General features: G+C 54.7%; 1 protein-coding gene across 1 annotated transcript; it reads left to right on the top strand.

Moving 5' to 3' along the window:
- Positions 1–8,885: 8,885 nt before the first annotated feature.
- On the top strand, positions 8,886–17,502 carry NES (nestin). The gene is made up of 4 exons (XM_003892835.3): positions 8,886–9,812; positions 10,953–11,077; positions 12,767–12,840; positions 13,087–17,502. The coding sequence occupies exons 1-4, from the start codon at positions 9,030–9,032 to the stop codon at positions 16,962–16,964; spliced, it is 4,860 nt and encodes a 1,619-aa protein (XP_003892884.3). The 5' UTR covers positions 8,886–9,029; the 3' UTR covers positions 16,965–17,502.
- The last annotated feature ends 9,239 nt before the right edge of the window (positions 17,503–26,741 follow it).

Below are 26,741 nucleotides of genomic sequence, written 5' to 3'. Positions count from 1 at the left end.
TGAGAAATGGGCATGTGCATGTGCCCAGGAGCATGGGCAGCAGCGTTCACAGCAGCACAGTCGGTAACAACCCAGACACCCCTTTATTCATTCATTTATTCATTTCACAAGCATACATGGAGTACCTGTGGAGGATCAGGCACGGGGAATTTGAATAAGATAGACACAGTCCTTTACAGGGGTGATCGCTCTCTGCTCAGATGAGGTGGGTATTATTGTCCCATTTTATAGATAAGGAAGCTGAGACTCAGAAAGATGATGTGCCTCACCAGAACTCAAACTCAGGTTTGCCTCCAGCACCTGTGCTCACTTTTTTTTTTTTTTTTTAGGCAGAGTTTTGTTCTTGTTGCCCAGACTAGCATGCAACAGCTCGATCTCAACCTCACTGCAATCTCTGCCTCCCAGGTTCAAGCGATTCTCCTGCCTCGGCCTCCCAAAGTGCTGGGATTACAGGCGCCCACCACCACACCCGGCTAATTTTTTGTATTTTTAGTAGAGACGGGGTTTCGCTATATAGGCCAGGCTGGTATCACTTCAGGTGATCTGCCCACCTCGGCCTCCCAAAATGCTGGGATTACAGGCGTGAGCCACCGCTCCTGGCGAGCGCCTGTACTCTTAATAGCTTTGCCGCACTGCTTCTGGATAATGCATCTTTCACTCGTCGGCACACTGTGGTATCTGTGCCCTCCTTCAGTGGGGTGTTCAGAGCCACACTCAGCCCTGGAGATGTGATCAAGCTAGCATAAGGGTGGACATTCAGTCAGCTCCCTAATGGGAGCTTAGTGTGGGAGGGCACTGAAGTACTGCCAAACATAGACCTCAGCTTCAGCCTCTCCTGGCGGCCCAGCCCAACCCAGCCTAACCCTAGCCCCCTAATCTCAGCTCCAACCCAGCCCCACCTGGCCTTTAGTTCTCTATTTACTTCTCCCAAAAACTAGGTAGGTGGGTGGTGATGGAATAGGAAGACTAGATTTTAACCTAGGGAGAGGGTTTTGAATCCAGAGCTGGTCATTTCCTGGCTCCAGCGGGGCTAAGCTGGCCCTGAGTGAGATGGTAGGAGGAGCATGAGGGATGGCAAAGATACTGAAGGCTCCCTACTAGTTCCTCTCTGATTCATCCTCTGATCCCCCAACATCGCCTTCTTTCCCAGAAAGGGGGAGGTACAGGCTGAGTCAGAAGTGAAGTTCAAGTTCTAGCTGTGTGATTCTGGATAGGTTACTCAATCTCTCTGAGTTGTTTCCTCAGGTAGAAAACTGGATGATAATGATGATAGTATTACCTGTCTCACTATGCAAATCTTAAGGTTTTCAAAAATTGTTTCCCAGGGAATGTAGCTTTTCTTGAGGCAATAATGGCCCCTGGTGGCCATGCCCCAGCAGACCCCACTACCTTCTGCCGAACAGAGACCTGCGCTGAGTGAGGAAGTGGGCAGGTTGCCTCTCTGAAGTTGCTCATCAAAACCACAGACCCAGGTTGGGAGTGGTGGCTCATGCCTGTAATCCCAGCACTTTTGGGAGGTCGAGGCAGGCGGATCACCTGAGGTCAGGACTTCGAGACCAGTCTGATCAACATGGTGAAACCCCGTCTCTACTAAAAATACAAAATTAGCCAGGCATGGTGGTACGCACCTGTAATCCCAGCTAGTTGGGAGGCTGAGGCAGGAGAATTGTTTGAACCCAGGAGGCGGAGGTTGCAGTGAGCCAAGATTGCGCCACTGCACTCCAGCCTGGGTGACAGAGTGAGACTCCGTCTCAAAAACAAAAACAAAAACAAAACAAACAAAAAACCCCACAGACCCAGAGAGTTAGGGTTAGAAGGGAACAGCTTGTTGTTTTGTACCCTTACCCTTACCCTCTGCGACCTCATCCATGCTCATAGTGGCCCTTTATCCACCCTAACCAGGCATCGCCCTTCTAAATCTCTATCCCAGCCCTCAACCCTAGAGCTGCACATCTGGAAGCTGCTGTATCTCCCCCATGCCACTATCTCTCCCCTTCCCCAGGGCTTAACCACATACCTGGGAGTCTTCCCTGTCCCCTCCCTCCATCCCCACATCTAACTCATCCTGGAACACACACAGCCTAGAAATTCTCATGTCTCTTTCCTCCTCTCTACCCCTAGGCTCAGATCTCATCCAACCTTGCTAGTGGCAACTGCCTTCTAACTCGCCACCCTACCCCAACCCTCCAAGATGATCTTTCTAAGATGCAAATCTGACCAGGCTACCCTTTGGTTGAAGTTAAAACCCTTCATGGCTCCTTGCTGCCTAGAGGACAAAGGCCCATGTTCCTCCCTTCACCATGCCTGCCCCCTCCTCTGGGTTCCCTTGCTCATGCTTGCTTGTCTACAAGGAACACACTCCCTGGCTCCCAGGACTGTCCTCTAACACACCCATAGGCTCCTTGGGGAAGGGCTCCATATCGCTCATCTTTGATTCCTTTGCAACATTTATTAGGTGCCTACCGTGCCTACCTGGTATTCAACAGGTGCTTAATAAATATTGTTTGGCCGGGTGAGGTGGCTCACACCTGTAATCCTAGCACTTTGGGAGGCCGAGGTGGGTGGATCACTTCAGCCCAGAAGTTCAAGACCAGCCTGGGCAACATAGGGAAACCCCATCTCTACAAAAAATAAACAAAATTAGCTGGGTATAGTGGCATGCACCTGTGGTCCCAGCTATTCGGGAGGCTGAGGTGGAAGGATCACTTGGGCCCGGGAGGTCAAGGCTGCAGTGAGCCTTGACAGCACCACTACACTCCAGCCTGAGGGACAGAGTGAGGCCCTGTCTCAAAAAGAAAAAAAGCTGGGCTCGGTGGCTCATACCTGTAATCCTAGCACTTTGGGAGGCCCAGGTGGGAGGATTGCTGGAGCTCAGGAGTTTGAGACCAGCCAGGGCAACATAGTGAGACCTCTTCTCTACAAAAATAAAAAACAAAAGACTAGCTGGGTGTGGTGGCACGTACCTGTAGTCCCAGCTACTTGGGAGGTTGAAATAGGAGGATCGCTTGAGCCTGGGAGGTTAAGGCTGCAGTGAGCCGTGATTGCATTACTGCACTCTAGCCTGGGTGACACAGTGAGATCCTGTCTCAAAAAATAAAAGGAAGTAAAATTAAAAGAAATAAATCAGTAAGAAAACCAAGACCCAGAGGGGTGACTTGATTAGTTCAGATATCCCATAGTAACACAGGACTCCTCGTTCAATGTTTTTTTCACTCCACTGGGCTGCTCCTTAGTTTCTACCCCCACGACAGAGAATGGGAAGGCCACCTTTCCTGCTGTGGACATGAAGGGAAGGAGAGGGCAGGAAAGCCAGTCCCATCATCCCTCCAGTAGGGAAAGGAGAAAATGGAGTGAGAAGGAACATTCCCACCTCCTAGTGTCCAAGCCTCCCTTCTGTGGCTGGGGAAAAGCAGGACAGAAAGGCAGGGGCCAGCCTGGGTGCAGAGCTCCCAGGTCCCAGCCGGGCTGCCCAGAAGAGGCCCTTCCCTTTCCCTGCTTCCCAGGTGCCTTGGTACAGAGCTTCTCAAAGTTGATCCCCTGCCACCTGGTCTCCATCCTGTTTGTTTCCCTTTCCCCATCTCTTTTCTAAGACTCATTGCTGACCTTATCCTTGCCACACACATCCAGTGGGACCTGTCTAGCTGGGAAATGGAGGGAAAGGGAGAAGAAGGGAGAGCAGAGGAGGGGCTAAATTAGGGATGAGGGCAAGAGCGACTTCCTGGCCCCTGCCCTAGCCCATGCATTGTGAGGCAAAGAAGGTTGGGGTAGGGGAGGTGACAAAAATGAAGGAGTTTTAGATCTGTCTGACCACTGCCTGCAGTGTTTTGTTGTATCTCCCCCTCCTGTCCCGTAATGACTTTTTGGCAGATTCCAGAGCTTTCTGGGCACTTTGGGCTACACAAGTCCTACATAGTTCAATTGACCCAGTTTTAAACTTCAATTACCTATCCCATTAAAACACTCTTCATTACTTGCTAGCCAAGGCTTGACCCCAGGTCCAAAGACTGGCACTGGGGAGAGGAATGCTCTGCTCTTTGCGCCCACCCCCACCCCTGTAGCCCCCTCTGAGGCTTATTTCCCCTCTGTAGGAGAGGAAGACACAGGGTAGGTGCCACTTACCTAGTGTTACAGTCAACCTCCCTCAGATGTGAGCCTCCCTTGGGTGTGGTGACACCCGAACCGGCTGCACCATGGGGGCTCCTTTTTGGGGTCCTCTTGGCCCACAGAACCTCACCTGTCTCCTCCTGTGCCCCTCTCCTTTCCCCATTCATCTCTCTCCAGGCTCTGTGTCTCTTGTTCGGTGAGGCCAAGAGAGTGGATGAGCAAGTCCTCCACCCTGAAAGACAGCTGGCCTGGAGTGGGATGCCAGTGTGTCCTTCAGCAGGCCCTGCCTTGAGGAGTCCTTCCTTGGGGAGGCTGCACGCACTCTCCTTGGTAGGCATCGTCCTTGCCCTCTGAGCAGAGGAGGGAAAGCCACAGCCTGCCATCCTGAGCTGGTCATTCCATACTCCAGTGCTGCTGGTCACGGCCTCCTCACATTCCACCTGCCTTCTCTAATGCAGACTTGGGTGGGGAGAAGGCCTTCAGGATGGAGGCTGGCAATTTCCTTTGGGCTGTGTGTGTGCTACTCAGAGGCCATTATTTTTGGTTTCAGAGCTTAGACACAAGTTCATTCAGAAAGTCTTCATCAAACATTATTCCAGGACGGGCGCGGTGGCTCACGCCTGTAATCCCAGCACTTTGGGAGGCTGAGGCAGGTGAATCACTTGAGGCCAGGAGTTTGAGATCAGCCTGGCTAACATGGTGAAAACCCGATCTCTACTAAAAAAAAAAAAAAAAAAAAAAGAAATTAGCTGGGCATGGTGGCACAAGCCTGTAGTGCCAGCTACTCGGGAGACTGAGAATCGCTTGAACCAGGGAGGCAGAGGTTGCAGTGAGCCGAGATCACACCACTACACTCCAGCCTGGATGATGGAGTGAGACTGTCTCCAAAATAAATAAATAAAATTAAAAAAATTTAAAAATTAAGAATACAAAAACATTATTCCAAGATCCCTTACCATCTGGTCATCTTCTTCTGGGATTAACTCCAATCCATCAAGGTTCCTCTTAAAATATAGTGTCTATTACAACACTCCAGATGTGGAGGACGATGGGAATGTTGCCACTGCTCATCTGGACACCTCACATCTATAGTCACTTATATCCTTTTCACTTTTTTAGACAGCCACTTACTATTGGTTTCTTCCTAACAAGCTTGTAGTCTTCTAAAACCCCCAGCTCTTTCTTCTTCGCTAGACATGCCCTACTCTTCAACGGGTCTTTATTCTTCTCTTCTTATGCTGTTGATTTTTTGAAACCAAAAGCAGAATTTTACACTTATCCCTATTAAATGTCTTTTTTTTTTTTTTGATGGGGTTTCACTCTTGTTGCCCAGGCTGGAGTGCAATGGTGCAATCTCAGCTCACCACAACCTCCGCCTCCCTGGTTCAAGTGATTCTCTTGCCTCAGTCTCCCGAGTAGCTGGGATTACAGGCATGCGCCACCATGCCTGGCTAATTTTATATTTTTAGTAGAGATGGGGTTTCTCCTTGTAGGTCAGGTTGGTCTTGAACTCCTGACCTCAGGTGATCTGCCCACCTCGGCCTCCCAAAGTGCTGGGATTATAGGAGTGAGCCACCGCGCCCAGCCTGTTTTTTTTTTTTTTCTATTTTGTTAAAATATAACTCTCAGTTCTTGCATAGTCTGTAGATCTGATAAACATGGCTTCCATGTTTTCATTCAAGTCTTTAATTAAAACTTTTAATTGTCAGGACCAAGGACAGAATTCCCTCTGGGCGGCACACAGAACCTCCCCTAAGCTTGCTCGTGGCCATCTCTGGGGATGACTGCTCGGCTGACTTTGTATCCACTGGCTGTAGTACCACATAGCTCATATGTCCTGGGTCCAGAGACCCAATAAAAGGTACAGCCAATGGCCCCACAAACATCCCAGTAACCAAATGCAGTCACCAGGGAAAGAGAGGAAGGGAGGGCCTAAGTTTCTCTAGGGAGCGCCTTATTTCTCTAAGTGCCTCGAATATTGGGTATCTGCTTAGAATCTGGTAAGCACTGACATCAGATCCTCTAGGCTGTGAATGCTGGAGCCTACCATCTCCTGTTTTAGGAAAATCAACACCACACTCTTCCCCAGAATTCTTAACCATCTCTATTCCCCATAATTCCTAAAACTCACCAAGAGTGATTCACGAGAGAAGGTTTTCTTCAGCTTAATAGCTTTCATTGTGACGGTCCTCAAAAAAAGCTTTATACAAAGACTTCCCCATACACGGTCTTATTTGATTATCAGAACAAACTTATAGAGATAGGTGGGTATTAACCTGCTTTACCAAATAGTTAAACTCAGGCTCACTTAGAGAAATTATGTGATTTGTCCAAGGTCATTCAGTTAGAAAGTGCAAAAGTCATCTGCTCTTTGCATGAGACACAGTTCCAAATGTCTGCCTTCTGGGTGACGGTGAGGGGTTCAGAGAGGAACCCCCAGCCCAATGCCACCCTACCTCTTTAGGGGACTCCCCCAAGAATCCCAGGGGATCTCAAACATTTAGCGTCCCTCTTCTCCCAGACAGAAAGTGAAAGAGAGAAGGAGGTCAGGTGCGGTGGCTCATGCCTGTAATCCCAGCACTTTGGGAGGCCAAGGTGGGTGGATCACCTGAGGTCAGCAGTTCAAACCAACCTGGCCAACATGGTGAAACCCCACCTCTACTAAAAATACAAAAATTAGCCTGGCATGGTGGCGGGCAACTGTAATCCCAGCTACTCGAGAGGCTGAGGCAGGAGAATCACCTGAACCTGGGAGGTGAAGTTTGCAGTGAGACAAGATCACATCACTGCACTTCAGCCTGGGCAACGCAGCAAGACTCCCTCTTAAAAATAAAAATAGGCCGGGCGCGGTGGCTGAAGCCTGTAATCCCAGCACTTTGGGAGGCTGAGACAGGTGGATCACGAGGTCAGGATATCAAGACCATCCTGGCTAACACGGTGAAACCCCGTCTCTACTAAAAAAATTTAAAAAATAAAAATAAAAATAAAAGAAAGAGAGGAAGAGATTCCAAGCCAGCTCTGCTGGCCACAGCTCTAGGGAGACCTCAACCCAAACCAAACAGCAGGATTTATGAAGTTATGCAAGGTTGAAGGAGCCTGGGCATCCCAGATCCTCAGCCTCCTGGCCTGCACTGACTCTTAGTCAATCTCCCGTCACTAACCCCTCCCTGGCCTCCATTCTACATATTGGTGGTGAATTCCAAAGCCCCATTGGCCTGGGGACAGCGATGGGGGCCTTAAGAGACACCTCAAGGGGAGGGGGTATTGATGGGATGACTTCCTGGTTATTGACCTGGCTGTACCCTCTACCCAGAAAAACCCCTCCATCCTTTGTGCTGCCCGGCTCTGTCCCCAGCACCTTGGAGGCTGATCAAGTATTCTAGTCATCTTATTATGTTTACCTCCACCACCAGACTATGAGTGCCCATCACTGTTGACCAAGTATTCTAGTCATCTTATTATGTTTACCTCCACCACCAGACTATGAGTGCCCATCACTGTTGACCTCACATCACCAAACTATAAGCATTTCCAGGGCTGGGACAGAGTCCCAGCAATCTCTTTGGTGCTGACACATAGTAGGTGCTCAATTAACACTTGAGCTAAATTGGATTTAGCAGCTTGATCAGAAATGCCTTCCCGGAAGATCCCCTCTGTCTCATTATCCCTGCATCTCCTCCCCAGCCCTGCTTCTCCTTCACTGTAAATCCCCCAAATTCCACTTGTCCTTTACCTCCCAGCTCAAGGATGCGCCCCGTCCAGAGAGCCTTCCTTACTACTCTCACCCTTGGTGAGCTCTCTACTTCATAAACTGTAGAATCCTTAAAAGGCTGTTTTGAAGATTAAGTCAGGTCATGGAAGTAAAATGTTAGAACACGACTGGGCACATCATAAAGGCTGGATAAACTTGGGCTAGTGGTTAGGAAGGAAAGAGTGGCCTCTTCCTGCTGCTTCCACTTCTGAAAGCCGCCAGAGGGCGTCCACCACCCAGAATTCCCTGGCAGGGGGTGCGGGAGAAGGGGCCCCTCCCCAAGAACAGAACTTTCTAAAGTGGATGTTTGAACCTCGCAGTTATACGGAAGAGTTGTAGGAAGGATGGAGAGACAAACGTTCTTAAGCCCATGACGGCCCTTCACCTGGTCGCTCCCTTTTCTGATGGAGACTCAGGCAATAGCGTGTGTGTGTGTGTGTGTGTGTGTGTGTGTGTGTGTGTGTCCCAATATCAGACATTTGTTCTTGTTTTCCAGGCAGTGTCTCTCCAGCTTCTTTCTGCAATGCTGTAGTACTCTCTCCAGTATTTCAGGGGGATGAGCATCTGTTATTTAAAAAAAAAAAAAAAAAAACCGCCTGGCCACATCCATTTCTTTCAGCAGCCATGCGATTTCCATCACTGCTCCCATTTTATGGATGAAGAAACTGAGTCTTAGAGGAATTCAGTAAGTGATACCTCTCTCGGATGTGTTGAGTAACTGAGACTGCACTCCCTCCCAGGCTGGAACGTTCTGGCACCCCCACTCCCACAGGCTCGGTTCTGTGCATTATCTGCCTTTTTTGCGGATTGTGACCCTTCTTCACGGCCTCCTCCCTCAGAAAGCCACCACCCTCAGATCCGATTCTCTATGGTAGGGCTTCTTCTTTGGTTCCACTCTCCAGCACCCTGGGGAAGCAGGGACAGAGGCTGCTGCCACTCTCTGACCTCTAAGGGGTTAAGACCTGGGTCCCGCCCCTCTTCCCGCCCGCCTGGCGGGAGTATGAATAGCCTCGCTCCCACTCCCGACTCTCAGTCGCTCAGGCTACTCCCACCCCGCCCCGCCCCGTCATTGTCCCCTTCGGTCTCTTTTCTCTTCGGTCCTAAAAGCTCTGTGAGCCGCTCCCTTTTCCTGGTGCCCAGCGTCTGTCCATCCTCAGTGGGTCAGACGAGCAGGATGGAGGGCTGCATGGGGGAGGAGTCTTTTCAGATGTGGGAGCTCAATCGGCGCCTGGAGGCCTACCTGGGCCGGGTCAAGGCGCTGGAGGAGCAGAATGAGCTGCTCAGCGCCGAGCTCGGGGGGCTCCGGGCACAATCCGGGGACACCTCCTGGCGGGCGCGAGCCGACGATGAGCTGGCGGCCCTGCGGGCCCTCGTTGATCAGCGCTGGCGGGAGAAGCACGCGGCCGAGGTGGCGCGCGACAACCTGGCTGAAGAGCTGGAGGGCGTGGTGGGCCGATGCCAGCAGCTGCGGCTGGCCCGGGAGCGGACGGCGGAGGAGGTAGCCCGCAACCGGCGCGCCGTCGAGGCGGAGAAATGCGCCCGGGCCTGGCTGAGCAGACAGGCGGCAGAGCTGGAGCGCGAGCTAGAGGCTCTACGCCTGGCGCACGAGGAAGAGCGCATCGGCCTGAACGCACAGGCTGCCTGTGCCCCCCGCTGCCCCGCGCCGCCCCGCGGGCCTCCCGCGCCGGCCCCGGAGGTGGAGGAGCTGGCAAGGCGACTGGGCGAGGCGTGGCGCGGGGCAGTGCGCGGCTATCAGGAGCGCGTGGCGCACATGGAGACGTCGCTGGGCCAGGCCCGCGAGCGGCTGGGCCGGGCGGTGCAGGGTGCCCGCGAGGGCCGCCTGGAGTTGCAGCAGCTCCAGGCTGAGCGCGGAGGCCTCCAGGAGCGCAGGGCAGCGTTGGAACAGAGGTTGGAGGGCCGCTGGCAGGAGCGGCTGCGGGCTACTGAAAAGTTCCAGGTGAGGAGGTTGAGAGCCTGGGTGACAGAAAGTTCCAGAAAGCTCCAGAAAGTCCCTTATGAAGCTCAGAGACCTTCTGGGAAGGGAGTGGGGCTAGCTGGCTGTTGAATCAGGAGCCAGTTCTCAGAAACCTGGTGCCACAAGTCCTAGACTTTTACAGCCCCGTCTAGTGTAGGGTGCGAATGGTGGGGCTTCTCGAAACACATCCCTGGGTGGGCAGTCAGGCCCAAGACCCATTGCAGCAGGCCCCCCCCCCCCACCGCCCACACTCTCTGGGTGGCACCGTCTGGCTCTGATGATGACCGGGGCTCCGGGCCCCTCCCCAGGCTCTGCTATTACTGGGAAGATGCCCAGCACTATCGCCTCTGCGCTGAGTCTGGTGGCCTGGTCACTCAGAATCTCCAAGTTCCTCACAGCCCTCCTTCCCCTGAGGGGAGGAGTGAGGGGCCCTGAATGAATGGTTACCAGCCCCCTCCCATGTCATGGCTTCTCGGCTCCCTGGAGCACATTCCAGAGGCCCATAACAGCTGCTTCTTCTCACAGGGCACAGATGTGACCAGCAGCTGCGAAAACAGCTTCTTGCCTGAGCCACACAGAGGTGCCATGGCCACCTCCCCATCCCTCCTCTCAGAGGAGAGAGAATCCAGAACATGTGGGAAATGGGGTGGGGTGGGGGTGGGAGCCTGCTGTGAGGAGCAGGAGACAGCTATGGGAGATGGGACCAATGGGGGACTGGGGCTGTTTGCCTTCCAGTCCTGCAGGCTCCAGGCCTCTTGATTAATCGTTTTTCCTTCTGCTTCCACTTTTTTTTTCCCCTCTTCTCGTCTCCATAACCCATCACCTCCCCTTCCTGTGGGGGCTGTGTTCTGAGCAACATGTGCTACCATTTAATCAGCATCCTCAGAGGAGGAGCAGTGGGAGAGGGCTGAGAGGGCTGACAGGGGCCCTGGGCTTATCTTGGCTGATCCAGAGGGGGCTCTCTGGGCAGGGAGTAGGGTGGGGGAGACGGGGGTCTGCTGCACAGAGAAGTCAGCCAGGGAGCAGGAGGTGCTTCCCAGGCAGCAGCAGCGGGCAGGACACAGGTTGGTTCGCAGAAGGGACCCCAGCCCCTCCGCTGACTGCCTCTTGCCTGCCCTGCAGCTGGCTGTGGAGGCCCTGGAGCAGGAGAAACAGGGCCTACAGAGCCAGATCGCTCAGGTCCTGGAAGGTCGGCAGCAGCTGGCGCATCTCAAGATGTCCCTCAGCCTGGAGGTGGCCACGTACAGGTACGCGATGAGCCCTGTCTACCCAGGCACACAGAGGTGCACACACATGCTGGGGCAAACTGTGTGGCTGAAGGGGACCGGAAGTGTAGGTGATGGTAACTCTGCTGCCACTGGGTTCTGTAACTCTGGGCTAGTCACTTCCACACCGAAACATGTCCTGCCTGAAACCATCTGCTCTCCCATAGGTTGGAGACCTGAAAAATGTCCTGTGCCCAGGAAATTCCCCCAGGAGAGATGATATTGCCGAGTGGGACAGCCTCTAGAGAGGGGCTGGGCCCGTGTGGGGCAACTGTATCCAGACCCTCCCCCCCAAGGGGCAAAGCTCCAACTCTATGCGTGCCCACACCCCGGGGGCCATGTCCTTTGGCAACCACGGAAAGGAGGCATTGCAGGCATGGGGTGGCTGCACTGACTTTGCCACCTGACCTGGGCCTCAGCCTTGTCTAGGGGCTGAGGGCTGGGCTGGGGGACTTCCAAGGCCTCTTCTAGCCTGGATGTCATGGGGCCTGACTCCTCTGATGCCCCCTAGTGCCCTTGGTCCTGCCCAACCTTTCATTGTCCACATTTTCTGTTTTCCTAGAAGTGGCTGAGACCAAGGAGGGGCGGCTTCTCACTTGCTATGTGGCCTTGGGCAAAGCCCGCAGTCTCTTCTGGGAAATTGGCCCTGTTGGCTGAGGGGCCATTGATGGACCCTGAGGAAGGGGCTCTGTGGCTGGTGAAGGGCCATATGAGGTCAGGAAAGGAGGGGAGGCAAGGCCCAGAGATGGAAGGTCAGTGAGGCTCTGGGGAGGATGTGGAAGAGAGGGGCTCCACCACCAGGGAAGAGAAGCCCGGAAGGAAGGCCACAGCACTGGGAAGGACAGAGGTGAGGCTACAGCAAGTGCTAACCAGTCTCAGAGATCATGGAGCAAAGCAGAGAGGAGTAGCTGCTCAGCCTAAGTTGTTGAGTTGATTGGTCCCTGCTCCCCTCTTTGGTTCAAGGGGCACTGAGGCAGGGGCCTGGACACAAAGACCTCCGTGCACCGAAGAGCTTGGGATCCAGAGTGCTTAGAGATCCTAAGATGAGGGCCCTGACCCCAAGTGAAACCACCGAGGGGAAGGGTCTGGTGGGCCCCGAGGAATTTAACTGCTGGTTTTTGAGGCATGAAAAGGATTTGGAGAGGGGGAGCTGAATTCATTTGCTTTTGTCTGTCGCTAGCTCTGGGGGCCACCAGGGAAGGAGGAGGGAGCCCATCCCATGGGAACGGCTTGAGAATTCCCACTTCCCCAGAATCCTCTCCTTCTCAGACCCTCCAGATGGTGACTTGGACAATGGCAGCAATTAGCATGAGAATCGGTCCCCCACACAGAGGATGAGGTCATCGGCCTGGGGTGGGAGGAGGAGGCTAGCCTAAGCCTTGTGTGCGTGTGTGTAGGGCGATGTCCGACTGTGTGGGAATCTGCTTCTATGTCTGAGCTCTGCTGTGTATCCCAATACGGTGTGACTCTGTGTGACCAAGTGTGTGACGTCTGTGGGTATGTGACTATGTGATTTCGCCCTGAGTGTGACTTTTGTGTGACATTGTCAAATGAAGAGGAAGCCTGCAGGGCCAGGATGGTACAAGCTCAGCCTGAGTTGTCCCCAGCTGGCTTGCTGCCTGCAGGCCTGGGGGCAGAGGGCTGACCCCACTTTCCCTCCCTCCTCTCCAGGACCCTCCTGGAGGCTGAGAACTCCCGGCTGCAAACACCTGGCGGTGGCTCCAAGACTTCCCTCAGCTTCCCGGGTAAGAGGGGCCAAGATCCCACAGAAACTACCCTGCTTTGCTCTTCATATCCCAGACCTATCTTTCCCTAGAGGCACCAATCTAAATCACAAGTCCGTGGCCTCCAGAGTCAGTGAGCATGCTCTCAGCCCAGCCGTGGGCACCAGGGGCAGGCGCATGGACACTCTTGCCAGTGGTGGCTGCTCTGTGGCTCCCCTCACTGCCAGTGGTATACTGATGCTGTTTCTTCCCCCTCTGCCTTTCCAGACCCCAAGTTGGAGCTGCAATTCCCTGGGACCCCAGAGGGCCGGCGTCTTGGATCTTTGCTCCCAGTCCTGAGCCCAACTTCCCTCCCCTCACCCTTGCCTGCTACCCTTGAGACACCTGTGCCAGCCTTTCTTAAGAACCAAGAATTCCTCCAGGCCCGTACCCCTACCTTGGCCAGCACCCCCATCCCACCCACACCTCAGGCACCCTCTCTTGCTACAGATGCAGAGATCAGAGCCCAGGATGCTGCAGTCTCTCTGCTCCAGGCACAGGGTGGGAGGAAACAGGCTCCAGAGCCCCTGCAGGCTGAAGCCAAGGTGGCCATTCCTGCCAGCGTCCTGCCTGGACCAGAGGAGCCTGGGGGCCAGTGGCAAGAGGCCGGTACAGGCCAGTCCCCAGAGGACCATGCCTCCTTGGCCCCACCCGTCAGCCCTGACCACTCCAGTTTAGAGGCTAAGGATGGAGAATCCGGTGGGTCTAGAGTGTTCAGCATATGCCAAGAGGAAGGTGAAGGACAAATACGGGGGTTGGTAGAGAAAGAAACAGCCATAGAGGGTAAAATGGTGAGCAGCTTGCAGCAGGAAATATGGGAAGAACAGGATCTGAACAGGAAGGAAATCCAGGACTCCCAGGTTCCTTTGGAAAAAGAAACCCTGAAGTCTCTGGGAGAGGAGATTCAAGAGTCACTGAAGACTCTGGAAAACCAGAGCCATGAGACATTAGAAAGGGAGAATCAAGAATCTCCGAGGCCTTTAGAAGAAGACTTAGATACACTAAAAAGTCTAGAAAAGGAAAATAAAGAGCTATTAAAGCATGTGGAGGTAGTGAGACCTCTAGAAAAAGAGGCTGTAGGCCTACTTAAGCCTATAGGAAAAGAGGACACACAGACATTGCAACCCCTGCAAAAGGAGAATCAAGAACTAATGAAATCTCTTGAAGGTAATCTAGAGACATTTTTATTTCCAGGAAAGGAAAATCAAGAATTAGTAAGTTCTCTGCAAGAGAACTTAGAGTCATTGACAGCTCTGGAAAAGGAGAATCAAGAGCCACTGAGATCTCTAGAAGTAGAGGATGAGGAGGCACTGAGATCTCTGACAAAGGTGAATCAGGAACCCCTGAGGTCTCTTGAAGATGAGAATCAAGAGGCCTTTAGACCTCTGGAAAAAGAGAACCAGGAACCACTGAACACTCTAGAAGAAGAGGACCAGAGTATTGTGAGACCTCTAGAAACAGAGAATCACACATCACTGAGGTCTTTAGAAGAAGAGGACCAAGAGACACTGAGAACTCTTGAAAAAGAGACTCAACAGCCACAGAGGTCTCTAGGGGAAGAGGATCAGATGACATTAAGACCCCCAGAAAAAGTGGATCCAGAACCACTGAAGTCTTTTGACCAGGAGATAGCTAGACCTCTTGAAAATGAGAATCAAGAGTTATTAAAGTCACTCAAAGAAGAGAGTGTAGAGGCAGTAAAATCTTTAGAAACAGAGCTCCTACAATCACTGAAGTCTGCAGGACAAGAGAACCTGGAAACATCGAAATCTCCAGAAACTGAGGCACCACTGTGGTCTCTAGAAGAAATAAATCAGGGGACAATGAAACCTCTAGAAATTCAAGAACCACTGGAGTCTGTGGAAGTGAACCAAGAGACATTGAGACTCCTAGAAGAGGAGAATCAGGAACCATTGAGATCTCTGGGAGCATGGAACCTGGAGAATTTGAGATCTCCAGAGGAGGTAGACAAGGAAAGTCAAAGGAATCTGGAAGAGGAAGAGAACCTGGGGAAGGGAGAGAACCAAGAGTCACTGAGGTCTCTGGAGGAGGAGGGACGGGAGCTGCCGCAGTCTGCAGATGTGCAGAGGTGGGAAGATACGGTGGGAAAGGACCAAGAACTGTTTCAGGAAAGCCCCGCTGGGATGGCTGGAGTGGAAAATGAGGATGAGGCAGAGCTGAACCTGAGGGAGCAGGATGGCTTCGCTGGGAAGGAGGAGGTGGTAGAGCAGGGAGAGGCGAATGCCACAGAGGAGGTCTGGATGCCAGGCGAGGGGCACCCAGGGAGCCCTGAGCCCAAAGAGCAGAGAGGCCTAGCTGAGGGAGCCAGTGGGAAGGGAGGGGCTGAGGGCCTCCAGGACCCCAAAGGACAATCACAACAGGTGGGGGCCCCAGGCCTCCAAGCTCCCCAGGGGCTGCCAGAGGCGATAGAGCCCCTGGTGGAAGATGAGGATGTGGCCCCACGGGGTGGCCAAGCTTCCCCAGAGGTCACGTTGGGGTCGGAGCCTGCCACGGGTGAGTCTGCTGTGGGAGCTGAGCCAGGCCCGAGGCAGGAGGTGGGAGGGCTGGAGGACTCAGGCCATCTGACCAGGGAAGAGGTGATGGAACCACCCCTGGAAGAGGAGAGTTTGGAGGCAAAGAGGGTTCAGGGCTTGGAAGGGCCTAGAAAGGACTCAGAGGAGGCAGGTGCTCTGGGGACAGAGCTCTCCGAGTTGCCCAGGAAGAGTAGAGACCCTTGGGAGTCTCCCAAGGGTTGGGAGGAGTCGGAGGCTGAGGCCCCCAGGGAAGCAGAGGAGGCGTTCCCTGCTGAGACCCTGGGCCACGATGGAAGTGATGCCCCTCCACCTCGGCCCCTGGGGTCAGAGGAAGCTGAGAAGGATGTACCACCAGTGCTGGTCTCCCCCAGCCCAACGTACACCCCAATCCTGGAAGATGCCCCTGGGCCCCAGCCTCAGGCTGAAGGGAGCCAGGAGGCTAGCTGGGGGGTGCAGGGGAGGGCTGAGGCCCTGGGGAAAGTAGAGAGTGAGCAGGAGGAGTTGGGTTCTGGGGAGATCCCCAAGGGCCTCCAAGAGGAGGGGGAGGAGAGCAGAGAAGAGAGTGAGGAGGATGAGCTGGGGGAGACTCTTCCCGACTCCACTCCCCTGGGCCTCTACCTCAGGTCCCCCACTTCCCCCAAGTGGGACCCCACTGGAGAGCAGAGGCCACCCCCTCAAGGGAAGACTGGAAAGGAGGGCTGGGATCCTGCTGCCCTGGCTTCCAAGGGCCTTGAGGCCCCACCCTCAGAAGAGGAGGAGGGGGAGGAGGGAGAAGAAGAGTGTGGCCGTGACTCTGACCTGTCAGAGGAATTTGAGGACCTGGGGACTGAGGCATCTTTTCTTCCTGGGGTCCCTGGGGAGGTGGCAGAACCTCTAGGCCAGGTGCCTCAGCTGCTACTGGAGCCTGCAGCCTGGGATCGGGATGGGGAGTCTGATGGGTTTGCAGATGAGGAAGAAAGTGGGGAGGAGGGAGAGGAGGATGAGGAGAAGGGGAGGGAGCCAGAGGCTGGGCGGTGGGGGCCAGGATCCTCTGTTGGCAGCCTCCAGGCCCTGAGTAGCTCCCAGAGAGGGGACTTCCTGGAGTCTGATTCTGTGGGTGTCAGTGTCCCCTGGGATGACGGCTTGAGGGGTGCAGTGGCTGCTGCCCCCATGACTGCCCTGGAAACTGAGTCCCAGGACAGTGCTGAGCCTTCTGGCTCAGAAGAAGAGTCAGACCCTGTTTCCTTGGAGAGGGAAGACAAAGTCCCTGGCCCTCTGGAGGTCCCCGGTGGGATGGAGGACTCAGGCCCAGGGGCAGACATCATTGGTGTTAATGGCCAGGGTCCCAACTTGGAGGAGAAGTCACAGCATGTGAATGGGGGAGTGATGAACGGACTGGAGCAGTCTGAGGAAGTGGGGCAAGGGACACTGCTCGTCCCTGAGGAAGACCGAGGGAGCCCCTTTCAGGAGGAGGAGGGGAGTGCCCTGAAGACCTCTTGGGCAGGGGCTCCTGTTCACCTGGGCCAGGGTCAGTTCCTGAAGTTCACTCAGAGGGAAGGAGATAGAGAGTCCTGGTCCTCGGGGGAGGACTAGGGAAAGACCATCTCCCTGGCACTGGGGACTTAGGGGTGCAGGGAGTGGGAGGATGTCTCCAAGCCCGCTCCCTGCTCAGGGGCAGCACTCTTCACTTATGATCTCTTGACCTGTGGTTTCTGGCTGAGAGGCCTGGCCGGCTAAGGTGAAAAGGGGTGTGGCAAAGGAGCCTACTCCAAGAATGGAGGCTGTAGGAATATAACCTCCTGCCCTGCAAAGAGGATCTCTTGCCTGCACCATCTCATAGGCTAAGTAAGCTGAACCCCGATAGTACTAGGCCCCCTTCCCTCCACATCCCATCAGCTGGAAAAGTCCTGTAGCCCAGAGGCTTCTCCAAAGGAAGGGTGACATGCTGGCTTTTGTGCCCAAGCTCACCAGCCCTGCCCCATCTCACTGCAGTAGCACCACCCTCCTGGGCTGTCTGGCCTGTGGCTAATGGAGGTGATGGCACTCCCGTGTCCTGACCTCCCCATCCCTGCCACCTGTGGCCCTGCCTGGCTAGTCCCTGCCTGAATAAAGTAATGCCTCTGCCTTCAAAGTCTGGACTCTTCCTTCCGCCTCTCAGAGGGGCCCCTCAGAGTTAGTACAGGAGCAGAGATGGGGTGGTGGGGGAGACTGTTGGGGAGGAGGGATGAGATGCTGGTGCTGGGGAGGGGCTGCCTCCTGAGGAGAGGAGGACCCTGGAGACCTCCTTGGGGGATGAGGGCAGACAGACCCAAGCTGCAGACAGCAGTGCTGGGGCCTGGGGAGGGCCAGGGGCTGTAGCTTGGCTGGGGGAGGCCAGTCCAGGTGACCTCAGCGCCTGCAGAAGCCAGGCCTGTCATCATCTCTGCCCACAGCACTGATTACAGGGATTAGGCCTTGGGGCCACCCCCACCCTTGTATGTCCCCCGCCATTAGCCCCTTGGTGCCGCCAGCATAATAAGACCCCTTGTCTCTAAACCCAAACAAGTTGTCTGGCCTGATCTGCTCCCCCTGGCTTGGTGGGAGCAGGGTGAAGGAAGAGGCAGGCCTATTCGGCTTCAGTCTGGCTGCGTGGCCTCAGGTCAGCATTGATCCTCTAAGCCTCAGACTCTGCCACACAATGAGAGAGGCTGGGCCAGAAGACCTGGGAGCCTCCCTGGGCCCAGGAGAGCAGGAAGGAGGCTGAGGACAGCATAGCTCTTCAGTAGGACTTCCCTCCAACGCTGCAGCAGGAGGCAGGGGAGAGGGGAGAGTGGGGGGCTGAACTGTCGGGGTGGGGGCTGGGGGTGTGCTGATGACAATGCTGTGCTGGCAGCAGCTTAGCCCAAGGGTCCTCCAGCCACAGCGTCTCCTCCTCCCCCCACTTCCCAGGAACTCTCTGTGTCCCTGTGTAGGACAGGGAGGGGACCAGGGGTTCCTGGATTAGGTGGGGCCTGCAGGCCTTGAAGTCAGGATACCCAAATAGAAACCACTCGCTGCTTCAGCTCTGCGGGGAAGGAAGATCTGGCGACACCTCTAAATAGCGCTGGTGGGGGTGGGATAGGGGCTGCCAAACAAATGTTCCAGTTTGGAGCGGATCCCAAGTCCGGGAGCAGGCTCTCCCTCCCTTTCGGCTCAGGGCTGAGGGCTGGAGAAAGATGAGAAGATGAAGTCCCAGCCCCTCTGGCTCCTACTCCTGTCCTCCAGTCAGAGAGGGGTGGGTAGGGGCCTCCCTGACAGGCCCTCACTGTCTGCCTCTCTGCCTGTCTTCATCTAGCACCTCTGCCTTGGGCACCCAGGCTCCATTTCACACCCACTATGCCCCATCCCTCAGGGGGCCGGGATCCTGTCTCTCCCCACCCCACCCTCCTGGCAGCCCAAGCCTCCGCTCTCTCCTTCCTGTACCCACTGCTAACAAGGCCCTATCTGATCCTGCCAGGCTGCTAGGCCTGGGGCCAGTGCATTGGCATCCAGGCAAGGAAGGTCCACTCCCTGCCCCTCCAATGGGACAGAGGTGCCCTGTGCTTGATCTCCCCAGGCCCTCGGGCACCTCCGCTTGGGCAAGGGCCGAGGACGGGGGCCTAGCCAAGCAGTCCTTCCCTGTGTCTGGTGCCCACCCTACCCCCCCGCCCACAGGACTCCTGATCCCATATAGAGTTACCAAACTGGCCATTGCTGCCAATAATCTCAAACAGAGTAGAAGCGAGGACTTCCCTAAGGGGATATGTCGTGGGAGGCGTGTTCTCTTTGGAAGTGATTGTCAATGCAGCAAGAGGAGCGAGGGTTGGACAGTAACAGGGACATTCCTGGTGGTGAGAACAGGAGCGGTCATCATTTGTCAACAACTATTTACTGAGCATCTACCACATGCCATGTGCTGTGCAGGCACTGGGGAGCCACAGATAAAGAACAATGGGCTTCCTCACTCAGGCAGCTTTACCTACCAGTTGAACAAGGGCTTCTGAGTGGAAATCATATCTGAAAACAGTAAAGTGCCCTAGGTTATGGGAGCAGAGTGCAGGGGACCTCGCCTGACCTGGGTTGGGGGCGTACGGGAGGGCTAGACAGGGAAGGCTCTCCTGAGAACCTGAAAGACGAGCAGGAGTGGCCAGTTGGGGAGAAGGGGAAGGAAAGGGGTTCTAGTCAGAGGGAACAGCATGTGCAAAGTTCAGAGGCAGGAAGAGAAAGCCTGGGCAACTGAGAAAGAGAAGGAAGGCTCCTGTGCCAGATGGTGGAGGAGGGAAGAGAAAGTTCATCATGAGACTGAAGAGAGAGTCAGGGTTTGGGGACAGAGGTCTCATTAGATAGCCAGGAAATAAAGACTTCTACGTATTTGGAGGCAATGAGTGAATTCTGAAGCGAGAGCTTCTAAAGGGTTGCAAGAAGAGGTGACCTGACCAGGTTTGCATTTCTTTCCTTCTTTTTTTTTTTTCTTTTGAGAAGGAGTCTCATTCTGTCACCCAGCCTGGAGTGCAGTGATGCGATCTTGGCTACTCCAATCTCTGCCTCCCCGGTTCAAGCAATTATCTTGCCTCAGCCTCCCAAGTAGCTGGGATTACAGGCGCCCGAGGCCACGCCCAGCTAATTTTTGTTATTTGTTGTTTGCTTGCTTGTTTTTTGAAACGGGAGTCTCATTCTGTCACCCAGGCTGGAGTGCAGTGGTGCAATCTCGGCTCACTGCAACCTCTGCCTCCCCAGTTCAAGAGATTCTCCTGCCTCAGTCTCCAGAGTAGCTGGGATTACAGGCACCTGACACCACACCCAGCTAATTTTTGTATAGTAGAGACGGGGTTTCAGCATGATGGCCAGGTTAGTCTCAAACTCCTGACCTCAAGTGATCCGCCTGCGTCGGCCTCCCAAAGTTCTGGGATTACGGGCGTGAGCCACCACCCCCGGCCCAGGTTTGCATTTCAAGTCAAACTCTGGCTGCTGCGTGAAAACAGGTTGGTGTGGGCAGGAGGGCTTCAGGGAGGCTGCTACCTGCCATAGTGCAGGCAGGAGACAGTGGCGGTGGCAGTGGTGGAGAGGAGACACATGAGGAAAGGGAATCTCAGGACTTGGTAATCCATGGTAGGGGATGGGGGGGATATGCCAGCAGAGGGTCCCAGGTTTTTGGCTGGGCAGCTGGCAGACATAGGACTATTTTCTGAGCGGCAGAGTCCAGCAGGAAATTGTGACTTCCAGGAGGAGGTGCTTGAGGTAGGTGGACACGTGGAGCTGGAGCACAGGAGAGAGGGCCAGGTTGGAGACAAGAATTAGGGGGTCGCTGGCCTAGAGATCCCCCAGAGAGAGCATATAAGATGAAGAGAGCCCTGGACAGAGCTCCAGATGAGCTCCTGACAGAGAGGAGATGACTGGGAAGGAGCTGGAAAAGGAGGCCAGAGTAGAAGCAAAACCAGGGAACTGCGGAGTCTCAGACATGCTGTCATCATGGGAGTTTCTGGGACAGTAAGACCTTTGTCCTGGTCATCGCCCAGAGCCTAGCTCAGTGCCTGGGAGCCCAGGAGGTGCTGAATAAATGCGTATTAAATAAATGAATGACCATGACAGACAACGGGACACACTTCTGAGGGTGGAGTCCCAGGGGAGGGAGCACAGAGGGACAGTATCCCCCCTGCCCCCACCCCTCCAATCAGTGCAAGAACAAGTGGGAGGTTATTCTGGAGCCTCCTCTGGGTAAATATAGCTTTTGGATGGGGTGGGGCCGGGTGGGGGGCCGGAGGTGGCTTCCTCGGTTTGTTTGGGGCACTTCCTTATAAGGCTGTGCAGGCTGAGGCGCCTCAGAGGGTGAGGTTAGGGGCTGAGCTCTCCATTCAAGCCAGCCTGATGCTGTCCCTATTGCTGCTGCTGCTGCTCCTGCCGCCATTGCCACGAGTCTCAGAGGAAATCAAAGGCCTAGGTGTTGGGCTCGGCCAAGGGAGCACAGAGTGTGGTCTCTTAAAGGGCTCCTTCAGCCTTAATGTCTGTGTGAGAGCCCAGCCCTGGAGTGGGGAGAGTGCATTCTTCCAGGGTCCTCTCAGAAAGAGACACTGGACACCTCCTTCCCGTGGGGCCTTCCTGGGACTGGGTCATCCCCAGGGGCACCACACAGCTAGGACATCCTGTGGTCTAACCTTGATCCCTGCCACTCCAGGGTCTGTGCCTCTTTCTCTGGATGCTGAGATCAAGAATCAAGAATTCATTGTGCCTTGAGAGGCCCTGGTCCTCCACTTCCCTCCCCACCCCCTTCTCAGCCCCTCCCTTGGGAACCAGCTGCTGCCACTTGACCCTGTGGTGTCACAGCTGCTGTCAGCTGTGCCTGGAAGCAGGAGAGAGGAATGTGATTTAATTTCAGCTGGAATGTGCTCTCTGAGGCTGCACATGGAAGGGAGAGGGGATGGAAAAAAAGCCCACCTAAGCCCAGGAAACCCGAGATGACTCTGGGCTTGGGCACAGGCTCCTGGGTTGGCTGAGTTTAGCCCACTGCAGGGAGAGCTAGGATTCCAGGATGGATCCTACAGCAGGACAGATGGAAGTTAGACTTGAGGGTCTTCTTGGGAGGTGGGAAAATAGGATGTTTCTTGAATGCAGCTCAACTACCTGAAGAAAGGATTCAGGCACTCTGTTTCCACCAGTCTGGTGTGCCAAAGACTAGGATGAGAATCTCAAGTGGCTGAACCAGGGGAGGAGATGCTTGGCTCAGAAGCAGAGGGAGGGACAGAAAGAATGGCCCTCTCTCTTTCCTCTCTCATGGCACTGGGGTCTCCCATCTACCTCCCTGCTGGGAGCCCTCTTTCCCCTCTCCTTCCTCTTCCCTCCTCCCTCCTCCTCCTCCTCCTCCCCTTCCCTCCTTCTCCTCCTCCTCCTCCTCCTCCTCCCTCCCCTCCTCCTCCTCCTCCTCCTCCTCCTCCCTCCTCCTCCTCCTCCCTCCTCCTTCTTCTTCTTCTTCTTCTTCTTCTTCTTCTTCTTCTTCTTCTTCTTCTTCTTCTTCTTCTTCTTCTTGTTCTTCTTCTTCTTCAGCTATTCTTCTTCTTCTTCTTCTTCTTCTTCTTCTTCTTCTTCTTCTTCTTCTTCTTCTTCTTCTTCAGATGGAGATCTTGTCTGTCACCCAGGCTGGAGTGCAGTGGCACTATCCTAGTTCACGGCAGCCTTGGCCTCCTTGGCTCACAACAGCGATCCTCCCACCTCAGCCTCTCAAGTTGCTGGGACTGCAGGCGTAAGCCACCAGACCTGGCTAATTTTTGTATTTTTAGTAGAGACAGGCTCTTGCTATGTTACCTAGGCTGGTCTTCAACTCCTGGGCTCAAGTGATCTGCCTGCTTTGGCCTCCCCAAATGCTGAGATTACAGGCATGAGCCACTGTGACTAGCCTCTCAGTCTTTCTAACACAGCATTCCCACACCCAGATCAGGCTTGTCTCTTCTCCCACATTTCAAGGGTAGAGGCCCTGCCTCCTACTCCCCATAGCCTTCCCCAAGCCCCACTATTCCAGGGGCTCCAATGGGGATGTCCCTCCTGTACTTGATGCTCTGGCCCCAAAGGGATGGACCCTAGGTCCCAGAGTCCCAGGCCCTAGAGCCCTCTTCCTTCCCCTCAACCCAGCTATAGCTAGTCACAGTCTCCCCTCCCCCCCAGTCCCATTCACTCTCCCCACCCCCATGACTCAGCTGTGGCTCCAGAAATAAACCAAGGCAGGAGTCTTGGGAGGCCTCTGTCGAGGAACCCCCCTCCCAGCAAGCACGTACTCAGCTGCTTGCAAGTGCCAGGGCCCCAGAGCCCCAGGCAGGCTAGCTGGGAGACTTTACAGTGGGGGAATCCTCCGATGGCTCTGGCCCCCTCCTGGGTCTTCAGGACTCCATCCTCTTCTAGGAGAACAGTGCGGGACAGTGCTGAGCCACCTGTCTCCCATTTTCACTCTCTTCTTCTGCCCTACTTTCCCTCCCTCCTCCTGCACTTTTAGAAGTTCCGAGTCTTTTTTTTTTTTTTTTTGGTGCCAGTCTGCAGCTCTGTAGCCAGGCTGGAGTGCGGTGACAGTCTCAAAACCAGCACAGCTACTCTTCCCGGGTTCCGCATGTTCTCCTGCCTCAGCCTCCATAGTAGCTGGGACTACAGGCACCGCCACACACCCGACTATTTTTTTGTATTTTTTAGTAGAGCGGGGTTTTCACTGTGTTATGGGATGGTCTCGATCTCTGACTTTTGTGATCCACCCGACAAACTCCCAGTACCGGGTTCTGGCGTGAGCCACCGTGCCTGGCGCAATTTCTGAGTCTTTTGGTCTCTCCAGGATTTCTTCCTTTCACTTGCCAGGAAATTATGTCAGAGAGAACTTCGGTTCACCTTGATGGAGAAACTGAGGCACAGAGCGATGTCCCTTGCCAGTGATACTAGGAATTCCTAGATGCCACTTGGGGTCTATATAACATGGGCCAGGGCAGGCGAGGTGGCTTATGCCTGTAATCCCAGCACTTTGGGAGGCTGAGGCGGGAGGATAGCTTGAGCCCAGTAGTTCGAGACCAGCTTGAACAACATGGAGAAACCTCATTCCTACAAAAACAAAAACAAAAACAAAAAGTTTCCTGCCTGGTAGCATGCGCCTTGTAGTCCCAGCTGCTGAGGAGGCTGAGGCATGAGAATCGCTTGAGCCTGGGAGGCAGAGTTTGCAGTGAGCCAAGATCGTGCCTCTGCACTACAATCTGGGCGACAAAGTGAGACCCTGTCTTAAAAAAATGAAACAAAAACCCATGGGCCAGGGGACTGTGGGCTAGCCCCCTTAAATATTCCAGTCCTGTGGTCGACAGCCTCCCCATTAGCAAGCTCTCTAAATACTAAGGAAGAAGCATCCGGGAATAAACACAGAAGCCACAAGATCCACCCACTCAGACAATTAACTAGTCTAGAGTCTCTCAGTGGGGGGAATTTCCTCACATTCTTCCTTTTCTCCTGTTTTCTTTTCTTTTTCCTTCCTTTTTTCCTTTCTTTCCTTTCCTTCCTCATGCTCTGCCCCTGCCTCTTTCAGTTCTCCCTTCTCAGGAGGAAGTAGGCTGCTTTGCAGAATGCAGAGCGGAAGTCAGATCTCAGGAAGGACCTCCAGTCTGTGGATTGAAAGAACTTGCACAGCTGGGAGAGACAGCACCTGGGCCCTCACTCCAGGCAGAGATCTGGCTGCAGCCCCCAGGGAAAGTCCACTCACCCTCGGGAGTCTGACGGGCTAAGCATTTTTGGAAGTCTTTAGGAGCTGCTGTGTCACAGCAGGGAGCCGGAACAATGGGACTCTTTCTTTCCCTGTGCAGGAGACAGGCCCACAGACAGGGCCTCACAGCTAGGACAAAGGCCCCAGTGAGGTCAGGACAGTGCTGTGGGAGTTGGGGGTGTGGGGGAGGAATGGGGAGGTAGGTGAGTGGTAGAGCAGCCTGGAAGGAAGGAAGCTGGAGGCCCTAGCAAATAAGTTGGGGCTCTCTGGAAGGCCATCTCACCAGGCTGCCAGGCCCCTTGGCAATGTTCAAGCCCCTAAATCTCACCCAGGCTGGGTCTCTTCTCTCCATACACGTTTTAATCTCCTTCATTCCCAGGAAACTGAAAACTCTGCAAAGGGACCCCTGTTTAGACATGTGGGAATGAGGCTGAGAGCTTAACCACACGTCCAGGGGCTTGGCAGGGGTGAGCACATCGTTAGATTGGTGCTGTGCCCTGGAAGCAGAGGCAGACACAGATGTGGCCCCTACTCCACATCCCCAAAGATGGGGCTGACACTCTATGAGGGGCCAATTCCTCCTGCCCAAGGCCAGGATAGGACACACATACATGCACACACACACAGGGACTGGGCCAGGGGTTGGACTCTGTGCAGGACGCTGAGTCACCCGTGGACCAGCTCCGCCTTCCCCAGGAAGCCCAACAAAGCCAGGAGAGGGCTTCCGTTTCCGGGCCCCGCCAGAACACCCGGGCAGGTATCAGGGACAGGGCAGGATTCCAGCTTCAGCCTGTCTACCTCTGAAGCTCTCCTGATCAATACATCAGAGAAGATGATGGAGCCCTCCTGCCGCTCTTGGGGAGAGTCGGTGAGAATGCCTTGATGGGAAACCAAAGCCCCTTCCAGCTCACCACCATGGGCTCTCTGGGGAATCCAATATACTATCAAACTCCACCTCAGGGGACCTCCCTTAAGAGCCCAAGGACAGACACTGCCCCTCCCCAGCCTTCTCCTCTTAAGGCCCTACTTTCAAAGGCCCACCTTGATCTTCATCCACTCAGTTCCACCTAAATCCCCTGAGAGCCCTAAAAATGCATTGACTGTACAATCACAGGGTAACACAGGATAAAGTGAGGATCTACTCTGGCCCCAGAATCATCCTCTTCCCTATAGCTCCTTAAGAAACAGAAGTCTCTGCTCCCTAGCGACGCACGGCTGAGTTGTGTGGGGGGCAGAAGGTGGGGCAGGTGAGGCCTGAGGTGAGGAAGGAACGTGGTGGTAGGTGGGTGTGGGAGGTCACACTGGTATATCAGAGACCAGCTGGTTTCAAGTTTAGAAATAGGGTGGGGAAGGGCCAGGAGCTAGGCAGGGATGGCCTGGGAGAGCCCCAGCTCCCACCAACACAGAGCTGTATTGAACCTGTGTCTGCCTGTCTTGCCCACTATCTCTGGGTCTCCCGGTATTACTATCAGTCTTTGTTCCTCTGGATCTGTCTCCCTGTCTCTGGATTTTACTGGCTTCAGAGAAGGAATAAGTATTGCCCTTGTGGGTGATGTGCTGTAACTAAGTGGGCACATGCAGGAGTGTGTACATACGACAGTGTGCACGTGTGTGCCTATGTGTGACTGTGTGTGCCTAACTGAGGATCTGCAGGAATGTCCTCTCATCATGAGGACAGACTGCATCCTGATACGCACTTCACCAACAATTCTGTGCACTGGGAGAAGGGTGCGCGCGCGCGCACACACACACACACACACACACACACACACACGCGGGCGCTGGGTCACTCTCTGCAGTTCTCAGAGTGACCTCATCCTCTCAACCTCCGCTGACTCACAGCCCCCAGGGCCAGCTAAGCCTGGCCGGAAGTCCAACCCCCTACATAGCCAACCACCCCTCTTCCCCTCCCGCCTCCTCAGGACGCAAGCCCGCGGCGCCCCCTGGCGGGATCCCGGGGCTCCTCGCACCCCTCTGCCCGTCTCCTTCGGCGCACGCTTACACGGCACTCTCAGAGCGCCGCGCTGGGTCCGCGGCGCCCTCTGCTGGCCGCTGCCTGTGCCGGCCCCCAGGTCGTTCCCCGGAGCCCAGTCCGCCGCAGGGCTGGGAACCTCCCCTTGGCCTTTAGCTTGTTTCACTATTTCTTGCATCTCTGCCTTCTC

The sequence above is a fragment of the Papio anubis genome, chromosome 1 (assembly GCF_008728515.1).
Source record: "Papio anubis isolate 15944 chromosome 1, Panubis1.0, whole genome shotgun sequence".
Lineage (NCBI taxonomy): Eukaryota > Metazoa > Chordata > Mammalia > Primates > Cercopithecidae > Papio > Papio anubis.
This window is presented reverse-complemented; position numbering and strand designations above follow the sequence as displayed.

What these genes read in the sequence shown, in the direction of transcription:
- NES (XM_003892835.3), top strand. Translation starts at nt 9,030, where the DNA reads ATGGAGGGCTGCATGGGGGAGGAGTCTTTTCAGATGTGGGAGCTCAAT. An exon ending in GGGCTACTGAAAAGTTCCAG is followed by an intron (nt 9,813 to 10,952) that starts GTGAGGAGGTTG and finishes CCTGCCCTGCAG; the next exon opens with CTGGCTGTGGAGGCCCTGGA. An exon ending in CTGGAGGTGGCCACGTACAG is followed by an intron (nt 11,078 to 12,766) that starts GTACGCGATGAG and finishes CCTCCTCTCCAG; the next exon opens with GACCCTCCTGGAGGCTGAGA.